This window comes from Abramis brama, assembly GCF_963993115.1.
Source record: "Abramis brama genome assembly, chromosome: 25".
In the NCBI taxonomy this organism is placed as follows: domain Eukaryota; kingdom Metazoa; phylum Chordata; class Actinopteri; order Cypriniformes; family Leuciscidae; genus Abramis; species Abramis brama.
Window position 1 is genome coordinate 20,052,869 of NC_139987.1, and position 13,925 is coordinate 20,066,793.

At 39.6% G+C, this 13,925-nt stretch overlaps 1 protein-coding gene across 2 annotated transcripts in view; it reads left to right on the forward strand.

Moving 5' to 3' along the window:
• nf1b (neurofibromin 1b) overlaps positions 1 to 12,654 on the forward strand; it is a 65,521-nt gene extending 52,867 nt beyond the window's left edge. For both annotated transcript variants that reach the window (XM_084104366.1, XM_084104367.1), the window contains 22 exons: positions 1,193 to 1,625; positions 1,713 to 2,053; positions 2,157 to 2,359; positions 2,653 to 2,846; positions 3,112 to 3,252; positions 3,981 to 4,260; positions 4,348 to 4,562; positions 6,297 to 6,358; positions 6,484 to 6,625; positions 6,847 to 6,948; positions 7,037 to 7,177; positions 7,507 to 7,633; positions 7,719 to 7,850; positions 7,956 to 8,088; positions 8,191 to 8,348; positions 8,459 to 8,581; positions 8,655 to 8,773; positions 8,992 to 9,092; positions 9,181 to 9,323; positions 9,615 to 9,661; positions 9,765 to 9,981; positions 10,806 to 12,654. In XM_084104366.1, the coding sequence (XP_083960492.1) occupies positions 1,193 to 1,625; positions 1,713 to 2,053; positions 2,157 to 2,359; positions 2,653 to 2,846; positions 3,112 to 3,252; positions 3,981 to 4,260; positions 4,348 to 4,562; positions 6,297 to 6,358; positions 6,484 to 6,625; positions 6,847 to 6,948; positions 7,037 to 7,177; positions 7,507 to 7,633; positions 7,719 to 7,850; positions 7,956 to 8,088; positions 8,191 to 8,348; positions 8,459 to 8,581; positions 8,655 to 8,773; positions 8,992 to 9,092; positions 9,181 to 9,323; positions 9,615 to 9,661; positions 9,765 to 9,981; positions 10,806 to 10,948 (3,697 nt within the window). In that variant the 3' untranslated portion in view covers positions 10,949 to 12,654. The remainder of the gene's footprint in view (positions 1 to 1,192; positions 1,626 to 1,712; positions 2,054 to 2,156; positions 2,360 to 2,652; positions 2,847 to 3,111; positions 3,253 to 3,980; positions 4,261 to 4,347; positions 4,563 to 6,296; positions 6,359 to 6,483; positions 6,626 to 6,846; positions 6,949 to 7,036; positions 7,178 to 7,506; positions 7,634 to 7,718; positions 7,851 to 7,955; positions 8,089 to 8,190; positions 8,349 to 8,458; positions 8,582 to 8,654; positions 8,774 to 8,991; positions 9,093 to 9,180; positions 9,324 to 9,614; positions 9,662 to 9,764; positions 9,982 to 10,805) is intronic.
• The last annotated feature ends 1,271 nt before the right edge of the window (positions 12,655 to 13,925 follow it).

Below are 13,925 nucleotides of genomic sequence, written 5' to 3' on the forward strand. Positions count from 1 at the left end.
ATGGAAGCTGTATCTGAAGTGGCATTTAGATGTATTTAACACAGACTGTTTTTTGCAGCTCAGCTTTCACCCAAAAATGAAAATTCTGTTATCATTTTCTCACCCTGAAGTTGTTCCAAACCTGTATGAGTTTCTTTCTTCTGTTGAACACAAAAGAAGATATTTTAAAGAATGTTGGTAAGCAAACAGTTGATGGTTGCCATTGACTTCCATTGTAGGAAAACAAATATTAAACACTATGGAAGTCGATGGCTACCGTCAACTGTCTGGTAAATGATGAAAATTTTCAACAAAACTAAACTATCCCGTTAACCTGCAGTTACAAATGCATAAATAATGTTTTGATGTTTTAAAACTAAAACGATGATATATTAAATGATTTTAAAATTTAAAAGGTACTTTCAATTGAAACTAAACCGTCAGCAGGTGACGGACGGCAAGTCACTGTTAATGAGCGAATCATTGAGTTGTTAATTCAACCGATTTGTTCTAAAGGCTGATAATTTCAGGAACTAAGCATTTAACTTTCTTAGTGAGCGAGTCATTGAATCATTTATTCAACTGATTCATTCAAACGGACTGATTCATTCAGTAAGAAAACACCTCTGTGTGTTGCTCAGAGACACAAAACAGTTCAGCTTTGTTGGCGAAATAGAGCAAAACAGGCAATATTGTGTCTAAAATGTTAGTCACTTAATTGTTTATTAAACTGTTGTATAAAATCAGTATTGGATTTGCAACCATGCTGATATTTGGGAGAAAACGGCACTCTTTGTGTGATTGCTTAACTACATCATATGATATAAATATATTATTTTATATAATACTCATACAGGGGTATTTTTACTAGTGTAAATCACATAGAGAGCATCTACTCTAAATACGCATGTGCAGTAGTCCAACCTTAACTGAAAAGGTTTGTTTGTTTGTTTTTTGCAAAGTGAGAGACATACTCGATTAATGTCAAATTGCACATTGTTAAAATAACAATTACGATATTATCGTAAACGATATCGTACACCCGTAGTAAAGACATTTCACAGCGTTTCTTTTTTCTAATCATGAACCAATGCATGTCATGGGTGATTTGCCCATGATTTTAGACTAGAAGTTTTGTTATTTGGTTTCTATAACCTTCAAAATGCAAGCTTATATGACCACTGAAAACTGTCTGTTTTCATTACTCTCACAGGTTCAAGACAGGTCAGATAAATGGGGACTTGCTCATTTACCACGTGCTTCTTACCCTCAAACCTTACTATGCTAAACCCTACGAGCTTGTGGTTGACTTGACGCATGCTGGCCCCAGCAATCGCTTCAAGACCGACTTCCTCTCCAAATGGTTTGTTGTCTTTCCGGGATTTGCTTACGAGAACGTGGCCGCCATCTACATCTATAACTGTAACACATGGGTAAGAGAATACACCAAATACCATGAGAGACTGCTGACGGGCCTCAAGGGCAGTAAGAAGTTACTGTTCATTGACTCGCCCGCACGGCTGGCTGAGCATGTGGAACCAGAGGAACAGAAGCTTCCGGCAGCTACTCTTGCGCTGGAAGAAGACCTGAAGGTCTTTCACAATGCCCTAAAACTGGCCCACAAAGACACCAAAGTCTCCATTAAGGTGTGTGAAAAAACATGAATACTACTTACAGCTCAGTTTCGCTTTTTATGTTTTATCTCAATGTTTTTGATTCTCTCTTTGCTCCAGGTGGGCAGTACGGCAGTGCAGGTGACCTCAGCCGAACGAACACGAGTCTTGGGTCAGTCTGTCTTCCTCAACGACATCTACTACGCCTCGGAGATTGAAGAGATCTGCCTAGTGGATGAAAATCAGTTCACGCTAACCATCGCTAACCAGGGTACGCCGTTGACCTTCATGCACCAGGAGTGTGAGAGCATAGTTCACTCGATCATCCACATCCGTACGCGCTGGGAGCTCTCTCAGCCCGACTCCATCCCCCAGCACACCAAGATCAGGCCCAAAGATGTTCCCGGCACTCTTCTCAACATCGCCCTCCTCAACCTGGGCAGCTCTGACCCCAGTTTAAGGTGATGAATTATCCCACTTAAATCAGTAGTGGTCAAATATTTACCAGTGTATTCCTGGCATTTCATGCCTGAATATTTATGTTTCTCTCTGTTTTGTTAAAAGGTCTGCCGCTTATAACCTCCTGTGTGCCTTAACTTGCACCTTTAACCTGAAGATTGAAGGCCAACTTTTGGAAACCTCTGGCCTTTGCATCCCTGCCAATAACACCCTTTTCATCGTGTCCATTAGCAAGACTCTAGCAGCTAATGAGCCTCACCTGACCCTGGAGTTCCTGGAGGAGTGTATCTCTGGTTTCAGCAAGTCCAGTTAGTGCCCCATTAAGCCCTTAATTAAACTCTCAGAAGACCCTGGTGATCCTCCTGCTGTTTTGGATCATTACTCACATTCTGTTTTGCCTTGAAGTCCTAATAGGAAGTTTCCTACTTTCAACTGCTACTTGAAGGCATCATGATTGTGTATTTGCTTTTTTTCAGTTATGTCTACAAGAATGAATGGTTTGTCTAGAGATAAGGATGTGAAGTGTTTAGCACAACAGGGTCCAGGAACGCTCAAGTAAAGAAGTCTTCTGGTAACCAATGACTTTCCTCCATGTATGCAGGTATAGAATTAAAGCACTTGTGTTTGGAGTACATGACTCCCTGGCTGCTGAACCTGGTACGCTTCTGCAAACACAGCGACGATGGCAAGCGCCAACGAGTTACTGCGATTCTGGATAAACTCATTACCATGACGATCAATGAAAAGCAGATGTATCCATCCATTCAGGCCAAGATCTGGGGGAGCTTGGGACAGGTAACAGAACTAATCTTAAATGTATTCATGTGACACAGAATTGAAGGCATCTTATTTGGGGTTTTGCTGGGGAGGTGTTAAGGCATGAATGAAATTAAACTACGTAAATTACACAAAAAAAAAAAAAAGATTAACACATTGCTATTTGTGGTTTCCCAGTCGTATTCATGTAGCATACTTGCACTGGTGTTTTTGCAATTAATTTAACTTTAGAGAGCATTACTTGTGTCAATGTTGAGCTGATGGCAGCTTCCTGTGTCTACAGATAACAGATCTACTTGATGTAGTTCTGGACAGTTTTATTAAAACCAGTGCGACGGGAGGTCTCGGATCTATCAAAGCTGAAGTAATGGCAGACACTGCAGTGGCTTTGGCCTCTGGCAACGTCAAACTGGTGTCTAGCAAGGTGATGTTCATGCACACACACACTTTGTGAGAGTGACTGTAAATGGTAGCTGAAAAGGTGCAAATTGTCTAAGAAGTGTAACGTTTCTTAACATTACATTTAGACCAGGAGAAACTTGAACAGACCAAGGACCAAATTTTGAGAATGTTTCTGAACATGTAAAACTGCAACACAACATGTTAAATGTGATGCTGTAACTAATTATATGAGGAACAGTGTGACTCACAGATGTGGTTTGGTTGGTTTCTTCCTCTCTCGCTTTTGTTCTTACTCTTTAACCACTCTCGTCTGTCTGTCTCTATTTCTCTCTCTTTGTTATAAGAGATAGTAAATGGTGCTCAGGTCATGGACTTGAGGTTGGTTCATTGAGCTCAGCTGGGTTCTGTGAACCATGCAGACTTAACATAAGAATATTTCATTTAAACAACTTCTTAATCCTCAAGCAGAACAATTTACAGGAAATGTTTTTTTTTCTTCTTATTTAAATTTTTTCAGTGTTCCTGTATAGATTGAGCTGTCCGTTGTCATTTAGTATTATTTATATATTATATTATAGTATTTATAAATCATTTGAATTAGCTTTAATATCTATATTTTCCATTTTCATTTAAATTTTATATGCTTTTGTCATTTTTATCAGTGTTATTATGTTTCTATTTTACTTTATTTCAGTTTTTAAGTTTTTCAACTATTTCTTTTTTTATTTATAAAAAATAACTTACCCACAGGTGATCATTCGGATGTGTAAAATCATCGATAAGACGTGTCTGTCACCCACACCAACGTTGGAGCAGCACCTGATGTGGGATGACATCGCCATCCTGGCCAGGTACATGCTCATGCTGTCCTTCAACAACTCTCTGGATGTAGCCGCCCACCTGCCATATCTCTTCCATGTCGTGACCCTGCTGGTGGCCACGGGGCCTCTGTCGCTGCGGGCATCCACGCATGGCCTGGTTATCAACATCATCCACTCCCTCTGCACATGCTCCCAGCTGTGCTTCAGCGGTAAGAGGATGTCTATGTCCTAGAGAGATGTCTTCATGCATCAGTGAGTTATTGATTACTGAAGTGTCTTGGTTTTCTGCTGTGCAGAGGAGACCAAGCAGGTGTTGCGTCTAAGTCTGACAGAGTTCTCCCTGCCAAAGTTCTACCTGCTGTTCGGCATCAGCAAGGTCAAATCGGCTGCGGTTATTGCCTTTCGTTCCAGCTACAGGGATCGTTCATTCTCTCCGGGCTCCTATGAGAGAGAGACCTTTGCTCTGTCATCCCTGGAGACGGTTACCGAGGCATTGCTGGAGATCATGGAGGTACGTTATACCTTGTAACCCGAGACGGAAAGACTTTCAAACTTCATATAGCTGTACGTTTACCAGCTAAAGAGGAATCTCATTGGTACAAAATCCTTCTCAATATAGCTTTTTATTTAAAGGGCCCCTATTATGGATTTTTGAAAATGTAGTGTGTAACATAGCTTTAAGTGAATGAAAACATCCTGCAAAGTTTTAAATCTGAAAGTGCACCGTATAAAAAGTTAATGTCTTTCAAAAGTAAGAGTCGACTCTGAGTCAATTTTTCAAACGATTTATAAGCCGTTTCGTTGCCGTTTCAAGACGAAACATTAGCATATTGCCCGCCCACTTATTGCGTGCGCTGACACCAGGGAAAACTTGAACCTCAAACACTTCCTGTGGATACTGGATAGTATCATGTCGAGAAGACGCTGTGCTCTACAATGTGAAGGTAAAGCCAGTTTTTTTTCACTGCCCAAGGACGAGCATGTGAAGAATCAGTGGTTAAAATTAATCTTTACCACAATACCACAGCAGTATAATCCAAAACTTTTGCAGTGTTCCCTTTATTTTACTGACGACTTTTCAAATCTCGGAGTTCAATGCAGGATTCGCAAACCGCTTGCTCTTGAAAGATGGTGTTCAAAATACTTAGTTTTGAGTTTTATATTGTGTAGGTCTCCTGCTAACTGGTTAACTCATATTATTAATACTTCTGCTAATCAGTTGTGGGCCACTATTACCTAGAACTGTGTCTATTAATGCAGATTGTCTGTCGTTCTTACTACTTTGAGGAAAGATTAAGCATGGAGCAAGATTTGTTTTACCAACGTTTATGTTACATCAGATCATTCACGCTAGAGCTCGGCTAATGTATTGCCTACATGCACTGTTTCCACGTGTTCACCGCAATATATTAGAAAAATACTCGGTAAATAAATGAGCACAAGTAAAATAATCGGTTTGTTGGTGGACATGCACTTGTTAATGCTGATGGTGAGGAATTACAGTTGCAACATCTCATAATGTACCTCAAACTGAGTTGTGTATCACTGAGAAACATCCTGCTCAAGTTTGCGATGGAGGTTTGGGTTGAATGAATAGTTCTTCCAACGTATCACCATCGGACTCGCGCTTGCATTGATATGGTAAAACCGACGTCATTGTTCGTTACTGTCTTTAGTTTACGGTGTAGGAAGCCTCAGGACAAGCAGAGCTGACGTTGTTATGGCAATGGGCATGTAGACCAATCACAACAGACTGAGCTGTCTGACCAATCAGAGCAGAGTAGCTCGCAGAAAGGAGGGATTTAGAGAGATTGATTCATCTGACGAGTCGCTTGAGAATCATTGAAAATGTGGTGATGTGTAAATGTATATTATGAGAAAATGAAACTTTTTTTTGACCTTTGATGCATGTAAACCTGTTGTAAGAGACTCCAAAACAATTAGGAAACTTTAAAATAGCATAATAGGGGCACTTTAACATCAGATTTGTATCGATTTGCACAGCATTTTGTATTTAGCGTGGACACTTGTTGCCCTGAGATGGTTTTGCAATGTTCTTTCAACAAAGTGCTAGCAGGTCTGTTAGAAGTTACTATTCCATGTTCACATGTTTAATTAGTGCTGTAAGACCCTTAATAAAGATCAAATGCCTGTTTCATTTCTCTATATAGTTCCGTGTTTGCTATCACGTACTGGTTAAAAGTGTGTCATAGGGTTTAACTGGGTTTTTCCCTTTGTGTTTTAGGCATGTATGAGGGACATTCCAGGCTGTAAATGGCTGGACCAGTGGACCGATCTGGCACAGAAGTATGCAAACTGTGCTCTTTACAGTTGAATTATGAAATAATTTATTAATAAACTAAGTTTAAGTTTACTGATGTGTGTTCAAGGCAGATTCATGATGCACATGTATGTGTGTGTTTAATGTGCAGGTTTGCTTTTCAATATAATCCATCCTTGCAACCGCGGGCTCTTGTGGTTTTTGGCTGCATCAGTAAACGGGTCACACACACCCAAATGAAACAAATCATACGGATCCTGAGCAAGGCCAGCCCTCTCCTCAGCATCGACCGGGTCAGAACCTGTCTAAACTGTCTTACTTTTAAAGCAGAAACATGGGCTATCCATGAAAATGAGTCAAGTTTCAATCCATAAGCTGCATTGTGTACTGTTTTTGCTCTTCTCTGGAAAGTATTAGATGATCCTGTGCTGATCATCTCAATTGATAATGTTGCCATCTAGCTTTGCACTGATGTTTTCTGTCATTTAAGAAGAACTGTTGTTTTTTTCCTCAGGGTTTGGAGAGCTGCTTGAAGAGTCCTGATAACTGTAATAGCCAGGTGCTGATCGAAGCTACGGTCATTGCCCTCACTAAACTACAGCCTCTACTCAACAAGGTGTTAAATTACAGCATTCTTCTAAAATGTGTGTGTGAGTGAGAGAGAGAGTGTGTATGACCTATTTAACTGTGTGGGTGTCGTTCAGGACTCACCGATGCACAAAGCACTCTTCTGGGTGGCTGTGGCTGTGCTGCAGTTGGATGAGGTCAATCTGTACTCTGCCGGAACCGCTCTGCTGGAACAGAACCTACACACACTCGATAGTCTGCGAGTCTTCAACGACAAGGTTTTAATATAACACTCTCACGTCACATTGCAGCACATATACAAACATGCGTAGGCCGACTCTGTATCGGAAACCACCTTTTATTAGCCACCTTCGGTTGCAGAATAAATGAATCATGGGTACACTTGCAAATAGGGTAGCTCTAACGGTTGCTTTTGGGTACTTGAAAATAAAGATTTGTGGGAAGTTGACATTTTGTAGTTTACATTGTAGCATACATCTAAAAACAATTTCAAACAATATTTTGCCGATTTGTGCTTAAAACAACTAAAAGATCAAATATAAAGAACTATTGAAAGCAAAAAGGATTTGTCCTGTGTATCTCTCAGAGTCCTGAGGAGGTGTTTATGGAGATTCGTCAGCCTTTGGAATGGCACTGCAAACAGATGGACCATTTTGTTGGTCTCAACTTCAACTCCAACTTTAATTTTGCTTTGGTTGGGCACCTGTTGAAAGGTAAATAAATGGGTTTTATGCAAAAATATTCAAACATTTTGTGTTTTGATTGGAAACCTATCACATTTCTGTTTTGTTTTTGCAGGGTTCCGGCACCCCTCCCCCACCACCGTGGCACGGACCATCCGTATCCTGCACATGCTGTTGGCCTTAGTAGGAAAGCACCTGAACTGTGATAAGTTTGAGGTGAACACACAGAGCGTGGCATATCTGGCAGGTAAGGAAACCACTGCTTATCTCCCCTTTCCTACTGTCTTCTCTTCACTTTGGTTATTTAGGATTCAGTATAGTGAGTACATTTTGTGTATGCGCACTTGTATAGCTCTCCTCCCAGTGTCAGAAGAAGTGCGTAGCCGCTGCAGCCTGAAACACAGGAAGTTGCTTCTCTCTGATGTTACCATGGAGAATGTTTCCATGGATACGTACTCTGGACATCATGAGGACCCCACCTGCAGGTACCACCTAGACAGAAGATCAGGGTGACTTCACACCATCACCTTTTGTAAAATGCTAACTTTTTGCAACCCAGTTCATAAATCATGAACTTTGTCAACCAGATTGCTGCGGGAAAGCCAGCTGTGGACATCCCCAAAGGTCTCAGAGCGGTACTTGATGGCCCAGTACCCCATAGTGGGGCAGGTCAGCCCACGAACACGCAAATCCATGAGTCTGGACATGGGGCAACCCTCCCAGGTTAACACCAAGAAGCTTCTGGGTAATTTTTACTGGGTTGTGTGTGTATATATATATATATATAAACCTTAATGCTTTTAACTTTTAGATTAGTATTTATTGGTTTTAATGTTCTTAAAATGTTTCCCTTAGGCACCAGAAAAAGCTTTGACCACCTTATATCAGACAGCAAAGCACCGAAGAGGCCTGAAATGGAATCGGGTATCACAACGCCGCCCAAGATGAGGAGAGTGGCTGAAAATGAATATGAAATTGGTGAGGGTCACAAAGACGTGAAATGATTCTTAATGTTTGCATCCATTTATAACTTTTTGTTTCCTGTTGAAAGAAACCCCAAGAATCTCCCATCATCACCTGCGGAAGGTCTCTGTGTCTGAGTCCAATGTCCTGCTTAATGAGGAAGTTCTCACTGATCCAAAAATCCAGGCGCTGCTTTTGACTGTGCTGGTAATCTCTTTCTTTCTCGGAATAAATAAGAAAGATATTTTTCAGTTCCTCATTCATGGATCAATTTGCATTTAGAATTTAAATATTTTTGTCATTTTCTGTTCCTCTGAAGTCTTGCGTGTCACTTCCTGCCCCCCCACCCCCACCCTGCCATTTCCTTTAAACATCCATTCATCCTCTGAATTTTGACTGATCTGTATTCTTGAATGATTTTTCAGGCCACTCAGGTGAAAAACACATCAGATGAATTTGAGCAGAGGGTCCTGTATGAGTTTCTAGCCGAGGCCAGTGTTGTCTTCCCAAAGGTCTTTCCTGTTGTGTAAGTCCAAATGTACCTGCTCTTCAGTACACATGACACTGAATGATGAAATGAGACTCTCATTGTTGTGTTTTGCTTTTTATTTCAGTCACAACCTCCTGGATTCAAAGATTAATACTTTGTTGTCACTGTGTCAGGACCCAAACCTTCTGAACCCAGTCCATGGAATTGTGCAGAGTGTAGTTTATCATGAAGAGTCACCCCCTCAATACCAAACATCCTACCTGCAAAGTAAAGCAACTCACATCTCTTATATATATGCACACATCCAAACCAATGCAGGATCAGTGGATGTGAGAGTCTGAACTGTGAATGCCAGAGTCTGATGAGTGGATGTAAAAGCTTGATCTGTGAATGCTGATGTGAGAGTCTGAACTGTAAATGTCAGAGTCTGATGGGCAGACGAGGGACTCTGATCTATGATGGCCAGAGTCCAATGAGAAGCTATGAGAATCATCCTGTAATCAATGAATGTAGTGAGCGAGTACTCAGATTCTATATAATTTTTACTTCCCTCCACAGCTTTTGGGTTTAATGGACTCTGGAGGTTTGCTGGTCCTTTCTCTAAGGTGAGTGATACTGAATTTGTTCTCAAAATGCAAGAGAAAAACATTGACCATAATCTGTTATTATGCATATATATAAACTTGAGCTGCTCTCTGTTTTCCGCAGCAAACTCAGTTCCCAGACTATGCAGAGCTGATTGTCAAGTTTTTGGATGGATTGATTGACACCTATTTGCCCGGCATCGATGAGGAAACGAGCGAGGAGGGTCTGCGAACACCCACCTCTCCATACCCTCCACCTGCCCAGAGCCAGCTCAGCATCACTGCCAACCTCAACCTCTCCAATTCAATGACCTCACTGGCCACCTCCCAGCATGCACCAGGTCTGTACTGAAGTACATAAAACTATTTATTTGAAGGTGCCTCTCACTCATACCATCTCTTTGTCACAACTGCGAGATTGTCAGCAACTGTTGTTCACAGATGTTTAACGCAGATAAAAGCATGATGATGTCAGTTCTTCCAAGTGTCACTTAGACTGCATGCTGTCTATAGAAAAGTATCAGTTCAAGCAGTGTGAAGTTGACACTTCCTGCTTCATTTTAACCGCACTCTGCTCAATACTTTGTAGTTTATATTTAAACCCTTACTTTGTAGCAGAGGAACCCATAAACAGTGTTGTAACCAGGTGCAATGCAATACGTTTCTGTCTACACTGGAAACGCACTATTATTTTGAATTTTAATATACTGGTCTTCTCAGTGTCAATTGTGGTTGGTTTGGAAGAGATGAACCTACAGAGACAAACATTCAAAAGCAATGTTTTAATTACGTTACAGTTATGTTTCAAAGTGTTTAATTGTTTGAGTTGTTTCCTGTCAGGCTGACACATCTTTTTTTTTTCTATTTTGTGATGCACATGTGGTTTATGTACGCTCTAAATGTAGTCTGTCCCATATTAGACAGTAAACACTCCCAATGTGTGTAGCAACAGCTTTGCCACCTTTTGTGTGTGCTTTTTATAATTTTTGTATCATCTGAACATGACAAATCTAATGGTATATCTGGTAGGTCTGTATGGTCAATTTAACTTTTACACTTAATATAACCTCAGGAACAGAAGCTTTGAATGACTGTTCAAATATAGGCTATATATTTTGATGTGTTTGTAGCTTTGTTTAATCATGCATGTTTTTGCTTCGAGCAGGAATCGATAAAGAGAAGGTGGACCTGTCCCCTACCACGGGTCTGGCATCCAGCGGACGCACACGCCACGGCTCGGCCAGCCAGGTCCAGAAACAACGCAGCACCGGCAGTTTTAAAAGACCTAGCATCAAAAAGATTGTATGAGAACTGCAGCACAGCAGGGTTTAGCCCCTGCTGGACCTCTGACATGCATTACGCTGCATTTTATGCTAAACCCAGCGTTTACGGTAATCTTTAGGTTCTTCTAAAACTGTTCAGCCGTTGTTTGCCAGGATCAAAATAAACTGAACGCCTCTGTTTAAACCAGTCACTGTTTGACACATGGGAGGAAGTCTCTTTTTTTTTTTTTTTTTTGCTTTGTTTGTGTGTAATAGAACATTTAACTTTTTTTTGATGGAATCACATTGCCTGAAGGTGGCCTGAAGTATATTATGTTTAAAAGCACTAATTTCCTTCTTAAATGTAATAGATGAAAGTATTAAATAAGTGCCATTCCTTTGTTCAGTTGTATTTGATCTTGTTTTCCTACTGTGTTAACTTTTTTGTGGTTGTTTCTTTTTGGGCAGGAATTATTTTTCTTCCCGGAGAGTCAGCACGAATGCTGAAACATTTGCGAGCTCTCCCCTAAAACAAAAATGTACAATCGTTCATGTAGTATTTCAAGAATTTACCCTTTGTACCCTTTTGGACTTTACAGTATAGTACAAGAAAACCATACCGATCCATCCAAACTGTGATCTCTCAGTGTGGACTGCCTTTCCAAAACCCCACTTTCTTTTTCTGAATTCTAATTGGCCTGATCTATCTGAAATGTTATTACCACTCAATCAACGACAACTCTTGTGTTGGTGATAATCTGTCAGTTTTGGGTTAGAGGGGAAGGTTTGAAGATCAAATCTAATTACAGTTTTACAGAAAAAGTAACAATCATCTGAAAAAGCATTCAGATATAAAGAACCGAGAGAGACAACCAAGATCTCATTGGGTTACACTATGTTATGGCAACTTAAACAAAGAGAGATTTTAGAAAATGCTGTTTTAGGGTCAGTTCTCAATCTCTTTTCAAAGTTTACTTTCACCTTATTTCTTAACGTTTTCATTCTTTTGGTCGGTGAACTGTAACATTCTGGGTTCCGCAAGACTGTACCGTCCAGTGCAACAGATTTTCTTTACTGTTCATGTAAATGTTATGCCATGTGTGCTGATGTTTGTGTTTTTGTTTCATTTTTCTTTCGATTTAGATCCAAGCTTGAAACCTAACTTTTATCCCTACCCCATATACAATGGTGCCATTTTGACTCTTAGACATGTTGAAATGTGTGTATTGGGGGCAGTTTTTATTTTTTCCTGTTCTGTTTCAGTCTTAAATTGCTTTCACATTGGTACGTCTTAATGTCAGAAAGGTCAAGTGACGAATGGGTTTAGTAATGGCAGACAGATGGATGTTTCAAACACTACGTTTTTTGGCACTTGAGGTTATGCAAAATTTTACCTAATTGTTCTCCTTTAGTTTCCTTTTTTTATGCCGAGAGCTTCACCTCTGTAAATATTTTTTTGTGTAAAAATAGAAAAAGTATATTTACTACACTGTAAATACAAGTGACTATGACATTGTATTATTTTGCTTTTTGTAAAGCAGTTAATTACTGAATATGTACAACATAAAATATGAATTGTTGTCTGTCAATCATGTTCACTGCATTATGTCAATTAACATGGAGGAAATATTGAGGGTTGCACTGAAGATCGAAATCTTTGTGTCCTGACCTGGACCCTCTTTATAATACATTATTGTTATCATCTGATTTCATATTCACAGATGTAACACTAATAAAGTCCATTTCTGTCCATCATTGTGTATGTTTTATGGCTTGGTAAAAAGCTCCCTGCTTATATCCAGATCACATCTGAAGACTACACTGAAGATTCCTGAAGTATGTGGAGCTATACATTAATTATATTCAAATTAAAATGTGTAAAAAAGAATCTGCAAAGATTTGCATACTTGTAATTTATAGAAATTTAAAAATAAATCTGGACAGGGTATTTTTTTATATTTAGTAGAGACAAATAACTTGCGTGCAGACAAAAGGCACCTCAGTGTGACAACTTATTCACATTCATATGGATACATACATTAACTTTAATTCTGTTTACATATGAAATCAAAATGTTAAACTCAGCAATATAAAAAGTTACTTAGTTAATGATATAGCCTTATCAATCTCACGAGTGTTCCATAGTTTCCCGCCTTTCAGCTTGAGCGGGAGATCGCATGACAACAGGCCACACACTTTCTCAATCACTTGACCAATTAAAACTTTTCAGCGTTGTAATTGTAGTGTAATTGTTTTTTTGTTTTTTTAAATTATGTACTAACTACTGTGAATGTTAGATTATGCATTGCCTTGAAACACATGGTTTTAGTCAAGTTTTTAATTTTGTTCGATAAATTCATTCATTAATCTGTCAGGAACACACGTGCGCTCCCGTGACGTCATACACATACACACACCAGCGCTGCTGAGCTTCACGGTGAGCAGAAAGACATCAAACACCGGCTTCTTTTATTATATTTGTGGAATGAAGGTCTCTTCCTTCTTGACTTATTCGCTTGTGATTTAAATGCATCAATTGTTTTTTAACATGCTTTCACACTAAAACAAAAAACAACAACACAAAACAGATTTAGATCCCAAAAAGTTGAAATTGCAGCGTGATTGAAACGCCGATGTAACTGCGTCTACCTAAAAGTTTTCTTAATTCATGTTCGCTCTGAATTTGATAGCTGTGTGTGTGTGTGTGTGTGTGTGTGTGTGTGTGTGTGTGTGGCCTGGTAAACCCTATGGGGACAAAAATGTCCCCACAAAGAGGGCAATATCTGAAATCCTTGTCCTTGTGGGGACATTTTTTGGTCCCCATGAGGAAAACGGCTTATAAATTATACTATTTATGTTTTTTATATGTTTTTTGAAAATGTAAAAATCCAGAAAGTTTTCTGTGATGGGTAGGGTTGGGATTTTTTGGCACCTTTACACTGCAAACACATTGTAATGTTATATATTGATATTTATATACAAACAGAAAATAAGATGTGTGGTGAATGTCATGGTGACAGCTG